At 51.2% G+C, this 12,240-nt stretch overlaps 1 protein-coding gene across 1 annotated transcript; it reads right to left on the bottom strand.

Annotated features, from left to right (window-relative positions):
* Positions 1-1,243: 1,243 nt before the first annotated feature.
* TLCD3A (TLC domain containing 3A) lies at positions 1,244-10,937 on the bottom strand. Its single transcript, XM_056126900.1, has 5 exons — positions 10,707-10,937; positions 10,410-10,493; positions 5,739-5,943; positions 3,777-3,872; positions 1,244-2,731 (listed from the first exon to the last, which is right to left on the bottom strand). Exons 1-5 carry the CDS (start codon positions 10,826-10,828, stop codon positions 2,462-2,464), a joined length of 777 nt encoding a protein of 258 aa, XP_055982875.1. The 5' UTR covers positions 10,829-10,937; the 3' UTR covers positions 1,244-2,461.
* Between the last annotated feature and the right edge of the window lie 1,303 nt (positions 10,938-12,240).

The following is a 12,240-nucleotide window of genomic DNA, read 5'->3' as shown; positions in this document are numbered from 1 at the left end:
GATCTGCTAGTATTAAAAAAATGCTGCTTAACCTGGTATGCCTGGATCGTGTGGCAGTAATACTCTGCTGGTTTATAGATAATTTGTATTGCACTGTCCTCTTCTTTTGGGGACGTTGGGGGGCAGACTTGGTGACACTCAAAGGTTACTTCTGGCTCTGCACTTCAGGAATCATGCGGTGGTAGTGCTTGGGATCTATATGGAGATCGGGATTGAACCTGGGTTGGCATTATGCAAGGCAAACTCCCTACCCGCTGTGCTATCTCTCCAGCCCCTGCCATACAGTCTTAACTCTGGTAAACTTAGGCTGTACTCAAGATCTAGTAAACAACAGAGCTGTGTTTAAAATCTGGGTATCTTCTGCCAGATGTGAGTTGTCCTGGTTTTTTAAGAATGAATGGGAATGGAGTATGTTAAAGCATAGAAATGGGACTTTTAAGAGGTCCAGGGTACAAGACAACTTTAAAACTGGGTGCCAAGAAAGGGGCTTGGAAAATGAGTGCCTATCACTTAACCTAAAGGGCACAAGTCTCCCTTTCATGCAGTGGATTGGCCCTGTGACATCTATTGGTGTCTACCCTCCTAATGGAGAAGACAGTTCTAGGAACATTGCACTAGAACTCCAAGAGCCTGCCATGTCTAGAACCATGAGGCATCAGCAGTGGTTTGCAACCATCAGTCTGCTGATGGTCCAGTTATTTCCTGTCTACCGAGAAAATGCTGCTTGATGTGGTATGCCTGGACCATGTTAGCAGTATTTATTCTAAATACTGATCTATAGATATTTATATTCTACTGTCCTCTAGTTTTTTGAGCCACACCTGGTGATGCTCAGGGTTTACTCCTGACTGCACTCAGGAATCACTCCTGGTGGTGCTTGGAGGAACCATATGGGATGCCAGGGATCGAGCCTGGGTTGGCCACTTGCAAGGCAAGTGCTCTACTGCTGTGCTATCTCTCTGGCCCTTCTTGTTTCTGCCTCAGTTTTCCGTGAAATAGTTCTTGTCACTGGTCCTCAAGTATGAGATGCTGCAAACCACAATTGGAGGAAGGTATGTACCAGCTGAATGCATGAACATCTGTGCCCGCCCGACATCCAGAGTGAACATGCCAGAAGTAACCACAGTGCAGGGCAAGTCCCAGGATGAGGCTCACAGGTACTGATGGATTTGCAAGTGAGAAGTTGGATAATAGTGCAGTTTGAAGACAACGAGTGACTGAGAAAAGGTACACAGAAAACAAAACAGTAAAAAAAAAAATTCTATTTTTTACGTGGAACCCATGACAGGCTGAAATAGTCCAAATTTGAAACACTATTATTCAGAACTTTAAAATTCATGGACAACAATGAATTAAAAGGCACTTTTTAAAAAATTCATTATCATTTGAAAACTTCGTGGTAATGCAGTTTCTTGGCACCGGAGGATTCTGTCTGCAGCCAGAGGGCGGAGGAGTCTGGCCCTGGGTCGCATTCTGCAAGGGCTGGCCCGCACTCTACAGCCCTTCTGTGGCTGGGTCAGTGCACACGAACGGGCTGTGCCTGGGCCGCGAGCGCTTTATCAGGGCAGGCTGGGTGAGCTCACAGTCGAGTAGAGAAGTCCATTTCTACTTCATGTGAAAAGGACAATGTCAAGTGGTGGGGTTCCCCAAGTAAGAACTACCAAAGTCATCACTTGAACCCCAGGAGGTTTGAGAGTACCCTGTGCTTGTGGATATGGGGAGAGTTGAGCTTGTGGGGGACACGTTGAAAGGAGTAATACTTTGACAAGCTCATGTGTTTGACGCTGGTCTTACTGACCATCGGGTCCCCCACTTACCCAAGTGTTTCAGGTTCTTTCCCTGCTGCCCACCCCTGGCCCATGAGACCTCTGATGGGAAAAAAAAAATCCACGGACCAGGATTTACTGTTGGCACAAGGATGAGGATGAGGCAAAGAACGGGTGGGTGTTTAGTAAACAATATAAAAGGACCCGCCCACAGTTAAGTTGTCAAGGCCATCACTACAAAGTGTTTTCAGAGCCACCGCTGGCCTTTGCTGGCCCAGCATGTGTGGCTGCTGTCCTGAGTGGAAAGATGGGGAGCTGCTGATAGCAGGGCCAGGCTGGGGTCCAGACACTTAGTCACCCTATTCACCTATCTTCACACTCCATGCTTCTGCCTCCTGGAACCATGGAGATAAAGGTCCAGGGAAGGGTCGCTGGCCCCATTGAAACCACCATGCTGCCAATGGAGGTCTAACAAGATTTAAGAGTTTTTACTAAGAAAAAAGTGCTTTTGCAAAAAAGGTGTGTGTGTGTGTGTGTGTGTGTGTGTGTGTGTGTGTGTGTGTGTGTGCATTGTTTAGAAAAAATCTCAAACCCATCTGCTTACCAATACTCAAAAGGGTGAGGTTACCCAGGGCAGTTTGGTCCATGGAACAGTGAGCAGATGAGGTAGCACCCTCACTGACTCCTGGCAGCAGTTAACCATCCTTTTTGGCAGGGGGAGTATCAAAGAGCCGGGCTGCCTTCTTGCACAGCAGAGAGAACCAGTAGATCTGGGGAGCGATGAGGAAGGCATTGGCCACATTGCAGTAGAAAGGGATGTGGAATGGCACTCGGTACAGGCTCAGTTCCTGCTGCTGCCCATAGGACCAGTACATGAAGGGGAACAGAAGGATTCGGCAGGCAAGGAAAGTGGACAGTGTGAGGATTCCATTCACCTTGTACAGGAGGGTGTGCTGCTGCTTGAACTGTAAACAGAAAAAGGAAGAAATATGGGGCCAGGGCAATAGTACAGGAGATGGGTGCAGGCCTTGCCTGCAGCTACCCGGGGTTTGATCCCCAGCACCCCACTGGTCCCGGAGCTCTGCCAGAAGTGATCGCTGAGTGCAGAGCCAGGAGTAAGTCCTAAGCACTGCTCTGATGTGACCCAAAAACTGCACCATCACCAATACTCTCACTGTCTTCCCGTTGTTCATCGATTTGCTCGAGCGGGCCCAGTAACATTGTGAGACTTGTTACTGTGTTTGGCATATCTAATATGTCACGGGTAGCTTGCCAGGCTTTGCTGTGCAGGCGAGATACTCTCAGTAGCTTGCTGGGCTCTCCGAGAGGGGCAGAGGAATCGAACTCGGGTTGGCCGTGTCGGCAGTGTGCAAGGCAAACACCCTACCCGCTGTGCTATCGCTACAGCCCACCAGCAATAAAGAGAAGGAATAGTGTCAACAAGAGGGTGGGGCTGCAAGAATCAAACAGCCCAAGTTCCACACCAATGACCATGCACCTAAGTCCCTGACACTCGTGGAAAAGATGTCTGAGGATTTCTATCTGCACAGAGCCTTGGAATTTTTTCACTGATACACTGTCCAACCACAGGAAGTGTGGACTTGAGAAAAGCTGTGGCCAAAATACAGTACATAAAAAAAGACTATCACATTTTGGGGCTGGAGCGATAGCACAGCAGGTAGGGCATTTGCCTTGCGTGCTGCCAACCTGGGTTCAATTCCCAGCATCCCATATGGTCCCCCGAGCACCACCAGGAGTGATTCCTGAGTGCAGAGCCAGGAGTAAACCTTGAGCATTGCCAGGTGTGACCCAAAAAGCAAAACAAACAAACGAACAAAAAACTACACATTTGAACATCTGATTCTGTTCACCCCACCCCTGGCACCTTTAAGTCTGTTTACGGGTCTCTCACACCCCTGGTGATTCTTAATTCTCAGGGATTACGCCAAGCCCCACGAGCTACCAGAGTCTGCCCCTTAGCTTTGTTTCTGCCAGTGCGTTTCTACATGCCTGAATCAGAACTCTGCCCAGTGACACAAACGGAGTGCTCAGTTCTGCGGTGAAGATGCAGCCAACAAAGAAATCCCCAAGTTCTCCTCGAAATCTCTGGAGAGGAAAAAGAGAAATAAAATCGGGAGGTTAGAGAACCAGTGGGAAGAAAATTCTAACTGAGGTTATAAAAAGGGTGACTGGGATTGAGAAGGGACAGGGAAATGTTAAAGGGGCCAGCATAGGCCCATTCATTCTGCTGCTGCCATAGTAAAATCTGGCCCCCTGAAACTCCAGAAGCAAGTCCAAAGGGGGCACACACCCAGCTTTCTCTGAATTTTTAATGGAGCCTACTTTTGGGTATCCAACTCAGTCATGCCAAGGGCACCTGATCCTATACTATATGTTCAGGTCCCAAAGCAATCAATAAAGATTTGTTAAAGAATACATAGGCTGGAGAGCTAGTACAATGGATATAGCATTTGCCTTGCAAGTTGCTGACCAGGGTTCTATCCCTGGAATCCCATATGGTTCCCCAAGCACCACCAGGAGTGATTCCTGAATCAGGAGTAACCCCTGAGCATCGCCGGGTGTGACTCCCCACCCCCCACCAAAAAAGATACAATATCCCCACCCACTCCTTCCCTCTTTCCCTTTTTGCTTTCTGGGGAAATTAGATTTATAGCAACTTCTCTTAGTGGAAAGTTAGCAAGCAGTGTCATCTAGTAGGCACACAAGTATTATTTGTTTCCTCTCCCTTGTTGGGGGAACTTTTACTGGAGGATGGAGAGGAAATGGGTCTGGGGAGAAATCACTAGTCTAGATGCTTACATATAAAGTCATTACAGAGACTGTGATTTTCTGAGAATCAAAGTAAGGCACAAAATTCTCAAAGCAAATAATCACTTGACTGGGATACTCTTGGTTTTTTATCTTATATTTTTTGGGGGAAAGAAGGGGGTCCAACCACCAGCCCTGGCTCTATGTTCAGGGATCACTTCTAGCAGAGTTTAGGAGATCATATGTGGAGCCCAAGGATCGAACCAGGGTTAGCTGCATGCAAGACAAGTATCTAAATCCTAAATATTTCTGGACCCTACTCTCATCATTTTTTAAAAAAAATTTTATAGAAGTCACAAAGGCCCTGAGCTGGAACGATAGCATAGTGGGCAGGGTGTTTGCCTTGTATGCGGCCAACCTGGGTTCGATTTCTCTCAGGGAGCCCGGCAAGCTACCAAGAGTATTCTGCCTGCATGGCAAAGCCTGGCAAGCTACCTGTGACGTATTCAATATGCCAAAAACAGTACCAACAAGTCTCACAATGGAGACATTACTGGTGCCCGCTCGAGAAAATCGACAAACAACGGGAGGACAGTTCTACAGAGCTACAGTCACAAAGGCTCTACGATGCTTTAGATCACACTCAGGAACTCAGGACCATATTTGAGGCTCTAGGTTTGATGCTCAGCACTCTAAAAATAATTTATTTTTTATTTATTTATTTTTTCTACCTGAGCATCAGGTTGATGCTCAGGGGTTACTCCTGGCTCTGCACTCAGGACTTATTCCTGGTGGTGTTCAGGGGGCCATATGAGATGCCAGGAGTCAAACCCAGGTGGGCTGCACGCAAGGCAAATGCCGTCCCCGCTGTACTATCTCTCCAGCCCCCAAGAAATTATTATGCTGTTTCGTATGATGCCCATTTTACATTGTTTTAACATTGTATGAATTTTTTAAAAAAGACAGAACTTCTGACAGATGCTCGAGAAGGACAGAGGCCAGGGGGATTGCCAGTTGGAAGGATCACAAATATTTCAGATTTCATCTTCGACATGATATGCCTGGGCACTCTAACTGTAGCAGTGTCTGGTACAAGGAGTGCAGGTGAGGACAGGAATAGTGGGGCAATCTTCACACCTGCATGATGGTCAGGAGGCCCCGTTTGGAGGACCAAGGCCACCATTGGCATGCGGAAGGCCATACCTGCGTAACTGGCACAAGGATAAACAGAATGACTGCATGGTGCGTGATCATGAGGCGGTTTTTACTTAGGAAGCTTCGGAAAACGGTGAAGGAGTATCTGCAGCTGTGGTCTCTGGTTCGGTACCACTCACAGAGGTACATGGCATAGGTGTCATAGATCATGTATGGAATCAAAAACCAGACATATTCTCGGGCCAGCCAGTGCCTGAAAGAAAGCATTGAATGATGAAATAATTGTGGCTATAAATATGGAGGGCTCAGTGCACCTTCTTCTTAAACACATCCCCTTCATCCTCCTATAACTTTTTTTTTCTTTTTTTGTGACTGTGCTCAGGGATATGTCTGGTAGGGCTTGGAGACCATATGGGGTACAGGGAATTGAACCCGGGCCACTTCAAGGCAAATACCCTACTCTACTCTAGCCCCCCCCTTTTTTTTAACTCCAAATAGTTTACATTGAAATTGCTGGAACTTACAAGTAATAAGAGTGAATAGCTGTCAATCCCAATCAGGAACCAGAGCAGTAGGGGGCAGGCTTTTCCTACAGGGCATCGAGTTAGATCCCCAACACTATGGTTCCCCGACTACTGCTACAAGTAATCCCCAAGCACAAAGTCAGAAGCAGCCCCTGAGTCCCCTAGGTGTGACCCAAAGCCAAAAATAAAATAAATTGCAGGTCTGGACCAGGGATATGTCTCAAACGGCTTTAGTACATGCCAGTACCATATGGTTCCATGAGCACAAATGGGGGAGACTGTTGGCTTGAAGGTAAAATGAGTAACATCAGAATTTCAGGGCAGAATCCTAAGTATCACAGCAGAGAGTTGAAATTCACTCAATACTGTGCATTTCACTGGCTCTCAGTATTTGCTTTATTTAGATGCTCGTCCGTAGTGGATTTTCTGGCATTTCTGTGACAGCTCACTCCGGTACATATATGCATACAAATGAGTCACAGAAACACGAAGTAACTGGTTTGAAATGTGTCCTAAACCTAAGATTTCCACACTACTCAGTTGCTAAACAATTACAACTTTTCTCTTACATCTGCATACAACCCTACTCTCAGGAGTTTCTGGGAGGCCTCCCCAGTCCATTCCTTTACAATTCCAGAATCCAAATTCAACTAAGAAAAATGATTATGTCTGTACATGTGCTCAAGCATTCAAGGACTACCTGACAGTGGTAGCTATCAGCAGAAAAGCGGGGACCAAAGTCAGCATTCCTATTTTTTCATCCAAAGGGGTTGAATCAATATTTGCTCAGTTGAGGGGCCAGAGTGAATGTACAGCAGGTAGGGTGTTTGCCTTGCATGCAGCTGACCCAGGTTCAACCCCCAGCATCCCATATAGTCCCCGATCTCTACCAGGATTGATCCCTGGAAGCAGAACCAGGATTTAGTCCTGAGCATCAATGGGTATGGTCAAAAAACGAATGAATAAAAAAAGTGTGAAAGTCCTTTTTTATGGGCAGGGGGATGGGGTGTGCCACACCTGGTGGTACCTGGGGGTCACTCCTGTTCAGCGTAGAGAACTTATGTTGCCAAAGACTGAACTGAGATGGGCCACAAGCAAGGCAAACACATACTGTTTCTCCAGATTCTGCAAGTCTCTTTTTTTTCTTGGGGCGGGGGGTTTACACCCAGCGATGCTCAGAGGTTACTCCTGGCTCTGCACTCAGGAATTACTCCTGGCGGTGCTCGGGGAACCATATGGGATGCTGGGAATAGAACCCAGGTCGGCCATGTGCAAGGCAAACGCCCTACCCGCTGTGCTATCACTCCAGCCCTGCAAGTCCTTTTACATATAGACATTTAGAAGTTCTGAGGGATCAGAGCAATAGTACGGTGGGAGGGGCTCTTGCCTTATACACAGCCACCCCAGGCTTGATCCCCAACATTCCATATGCTTTCTCAAGCCCCGTCAGGAGTAATTCCTGAGTGCAGAGCCAGGAGTGACCCCTCCCTGAACACTGTTAGATACGGTCCCAAAACAAAAACAAAATGTATACCATCTCAATAAAAGTAAGTTTAGAAAATTGCCTAGAAGTGCAACTCTTTGTCCTTCTAGGATTCTGGCCTCTTTAAGAACCTAACTAGACGGTTACAGAGAAAGCTCAGTGGGCTAGAGTGTAAGCTTTGAAGGCAGGAGGCCTGGGTTCCATTCCCCATTGGAACAACCATCCAGTTCCAAGTCAATTACTGAGCCAAGTACTGGGCCAACAGGTACCAAGCTAGAAGTAGCAAGTATCAAACCGGGGTAGTCACTGCACGTGAACACAAAGAAGACACTAACTGGAGACTGGAGAGAGAGTTCAAAGGTTTGCATTCATATTCTATTAAAAAGCACTGGGATTTGATCCCTGGCACTACATGGTCCCAGAGCACTGGCTGGTGTAACCCCCTCCCCCAAGTAAAAAATCAAAAGCAAAAAAATTAATTAAATCCCTGGTCCTCCACCGTATCCAGCATATAATTTGGCCCCCCCCCTTTTTTTGTCTGCTTTCCTTGCCTATTATAGCTATTTGATATGCAGGTATAAGATAAAGAGGCATATAAGAAGGAAAAATATGAATGTACAGTATTTGAACCCCAAAAGATTTTTATTTTTAAAGTTTCAGGTTTCCATACCCGATAGTTGTTGAGGGCTTGGGGTGAGGGGGTGGGGTAGTGATCCAACCCAGCACGCAAAGCAATCACTCCACCTGTTGAGCCATCACTCTCGTCCTTAGGCTGTATGATCTGGGGCCACTATCTGCAACTCTGCATTCATGGAAAGGTGGAGGGCAAAGAAAGGTGGTGCCTAACTTCATTTTTTTTTTAACTTTTGGTAGGGGGAGACACCTGGCAGTGCTCAGAGCTTACTCCTGGTTCTGTGCTCAGGGACCTCTTCTTGTAGTGCTTGGGGAAGACCAGGTTCCAGGAATCAAACCCAGCTCAGAGACATACAAGGCAAGTGTCCTACCCTCTGTGCTATCTCTCCAGTCCTATGTCTGTATTTTGCAATAACAAAACCTAAGGCATAAAGATACACAAAACCAAGGAGGAACCTAAAAAATTTAAACAACAAAAAACCCAATGGACCATTGGCTTGCTGTCCTACTCAAGAACTCAAACAGAGGGTTTCTGAGGGGGAATTCAACAATGGAGCTATAGAAGTGAAAGCTAATCGTAGGCAAAGAACTCTTTCTGAAATGTGCGGTGGTTGCCTGCTGCTTGCCCCCATGCCTGTGCAAAGCAGGGGCTACGGCCAAGACTGGCTCAGTTTTGTCTGCAGAGGAGGCTGCTTTCCAACTGAACCGGGGACAGGAGGGAGAGAGAGAAAGAGTGGGGAGGGAGAGAGAGGAGAGAGGAGGATAGGAGGGAGAGAGAGAGAGCGGGGAGGGAGAGAGAGGAGAGAGGAGGACAGGAGGGAGGGAGAGAGAGCGGGGAGGGAGAGAGAGGAGAGAGGAAAGAAAGAGGGAGGAGAGAGCGCGAGAGAGAGCTGTAGGACAAGATAACAGTCAACCAAGATAAAACTTGGGGCTGGGCAAGCTACTGTTACGGCCGATGAGTGTGATCAGGATGATCTTCCCTCCGCCTTGGTGACGAACAGCTCATCACCAAGAGCTGCTTTCACTTGGGACTCACAAACATGCTCCAAGAAGAAAATCATGAAAATCATCAGAGGATTAATCCCAAGTGAGAGCCAGTCATTAAAATCTCTGGCTTCTGGGGCTTTCCTCCTGTTCCAGTCTCAACAGGCGAAAAGCAGGTCACTTTGTAATATCAACAGGGGAAAAAAAAAAAAAGCCAGGGACGCTTCTGAGATGGCCCTGGCACATTTGGTTCTCATCCTGCAACTTAGCTAAGAGAAGGGGAGACGGGTTCTAGGAAGACTGGTCAAAAAAAAAAAGTGGGGAGTGGCTTTAAACAAAAAGAAGTTTAAAAGAACTACCACTGCCCAGTTCTGAATACTAGGGACTACTCCAATCTTTATGGTAGGTTTCTCCAGATGGACATTTCCTGAGCTGCTCCAGACCACCCCCCCACACACACACACGCGCACACACACATTCACACTCTCTCTTTCTCGGTTTTCTGAAAGCTCTCTGCAAATCTAGAGGGAGGACAAGAACAGCTTCAGTAAGGAAGGGTTTGTGGGGCTCTTCCTCTCCATAGGAGTGCTCTGCTAACCACACTGGACCCATCCAGGGGAAAGAATGCGCCAGAGCAGGTCCCCGGGGGAGAGCAAGTCAAGAAGCTTTAAAAACCCGACCTACTCCCCTTTCTGAATCATTTTCACACTTATCTATCACACGCACAACTGGGAGGGGCCGGTGATGGGGCTCCGAGGAGAACTGGCTTGGCATGACTGCGGCCCTGGGTTCAAACCGTCGTCTCCCGCCCAAATGAACCGCTGGGGCCACTCTGTCCTTACACAGGTCCCCCCGCGAGAAATGGCACTCAAGAGCGTTTCTTCCGTTTACTTTCTCAGCAGCTGCCGCGCGCTTTAAAGCTCTGGGGAGAGGAGGAGGGGACTAACCCTGGTCCCGGAGTTTTCCATCAATCAACTCCCCCAGTGCCTGAGCTAAGGGAGAGCTGAGAGAGCGTGTGCGCGCAGCCCGACGTGGAGACTCGGGCGGAGCACGGCGCTGCCACCACGCTGCCCTCCCCGGGCCCCTGGCCCCTACCTGTCGGTGATCACGTCTCTGCAGGAGCGGACGATGATGATCCCCGAGCCGGTGGCCAGCACCGCCTGCACCGAAGAGACCAGCCTGCGGCGGGGAGAAGGGAGGAGCGCGCCGTCAGTCCCGGGGCGTCCCCTGGAAGTTCCCCGGCCCCTCGGGGGCAGCACGCGCGGGGCCGCCGAGAGGGGGCGAGGAGCCCGGCGGGCAGCCCCCGGCGCTTCCTGTCGCCGCCCCCCTCCGCCCCGCTCCGCCCCGCCCTCCGCGGGGCCCGGGCCGCCCGCCCGCCGCGCGCCCACCCACCTGGTACTGATCATGGCGCGGTCCGAGTCGCTCCATTGCGGCCGCGCGCGGCGCAGCCCCCAGGTGCAGAGCGCGAAGAGCCCGGGGAAGAAGAGCGCGCCCCCGGCCAGCGGCAGCAGCATGGGTGCGGGGGCCCGGCCGCCTGTGGCCGCCGCTCGGCGTGGCTCCTAGCTCCGCGCCTCGGCGCCTGGCGCTGCCCGCGCGCCGCCCGCCCTTAAGTCTCGCCCTCCGCCCTCCACCCCCGCCCGCCCGCCCGGCCCGGCCCGGCCCGCCGCCGCCGCTCCGGCCGCCGCGGGGCGCTGGCCCGGAGCCCGCAGCGCCAGCCTCCGCGTGACCGGGCGGGCGGCCGCGATAGGCGCGGGCCGGCCGGCCGGGGCGGGGTCTGGCGGCCGCCGCCCCCGGGCCGCGAGGCTCCCCGGCTTCCCCCGCCGGCGAGGGGCCGCGGGACCGAGCCGCTGCCCCCTTGGCTCCCGAGAGCGCCCGCGCTGCGCCCCGACACTCCCGAGCGGCCGCGGGCCGGCGGCAGGCGCGGGCAGGGCCGCGGCTCCCGGGGGCTTCTGTTCCGTCACCGCGGTCCCCCCCGGGGGAGGGGGCCCGCACCTGCCCCCGGCCCTCTCTCCCCTCCCCCTCCCCCCGGCCGGGGGCGCAGGGGACGGCGGGCTGGGGGCTCTGGGGTGGGTCCCCGAGAAAGGCAGGTCGGAGATGCGCCGGCCGAGCCCGGGCACCCGGGGAGGCGAGGACCGTGCGGTGGGCATCCCTCTGGGGGAGGAAGGAAAGGGCGGGCTTGGGGTGGCCGGCGGCCAGCCCCGCTTATCGACCGACTGAGCAAACACTCCCGAGTCCAAGTGTGAGGCTTGGGGAAATGGTCTTTCCGTGTCCCGCCAAGGGCTGCCGGTCCGGTCCAGCCGAGGGGCTGCTCCCCCAAGCCCTCCGATCCCGCCACCCAGCAGGGCGGGCAGTTCCTCTCCATCTACATATCGAGGCGGAATATCAAATCTGCAGCCTTTCTGTGGTGCGGCTGCTTGGTTTTGGGTCGAGATACTATCCAGGCCTAGTGACTGTTTTTGTTGTTGACAACGTGTCTTTATCTGAAGGCTCCCGGGCCAGGTCCCCACACTTGAAAGGCTTGGAATTGATCTCCTTTTCGCTCTGTACCAATCATGGGGCGCTCCAGTCTCACTGCCTTCTCTCCTCCTGGCCCTGCCAAAGCTTTACTCTGCCTTGGTCGGTACCATTCTCAGCTAACGAACGGTTCACTTAGGTCTCCTGCAACTGTGTCAAGCCCTGCCCTGCAAAACGCGGACAAAAGTCCTGTTAAGAGGACTCTGGGGCTGCCTTAGGAGGGGCTGAACAAACTTCTTTAAAACTCTTCCAGCTCTAAATTCTTTTATTTACTTATTATTATTATTATTATTATTATTATTATTTTGGATGTTGGGGCACACGCACTCAGGGCTTACTCCTGGCTCTGTGTTCAGGGGTCACTAGGTGACCATACGGGATGCCAGGGATTGAACCCCTGGACTGGCCACCT

The sequence above is a fragment of the Sorex fumeus genome, unplaced genomic scaffold, assembly GCF_029834395.1.
Source record: "Sorex fumeus unplaced genomic scaffold, SorFum_2.1 ptg000063l, whole genome shotgun sequence".
In the NCBI taxonomy this organism is placed as follows: Eukaryota; Metazoa; Chordata; class Mammalia; order Eulipotyphla; family Soricidae; genus Sorex; species Sorex fumeus.
This window is presented reverse-complemented; position numbering and strand designations above follow the sequence as displayed.

What these genes read in the sequence shown, in the direction of transcription:
- TLCD3A (XM_056126900.1), bottom strand. Translation starts at nt 10,828, where the DNA reads ATGCTGCTGCCGCTGGCCGGGGGCGCGCTCTTCTTCCCCGGGCTCTTC. An exon ending in AGAGACGTGATCACCGACAG is followed by an intron (nt 5,944 to 10,409) that starts GTAGGGGCCAGG and finishes GCTTTCTTTCAG; the next exon opens with GCACTGGCTGGCCCGAGAAT. An exon ending in TGGGCAGAGTTCTGATTCAG is followed by an intron (nt 2,732 to 3,776) that starts GCATGTAGAAAC and finishes TTCTGTTTACAG; the next exon opens with TTCAAGCAGCAGCACACCCT.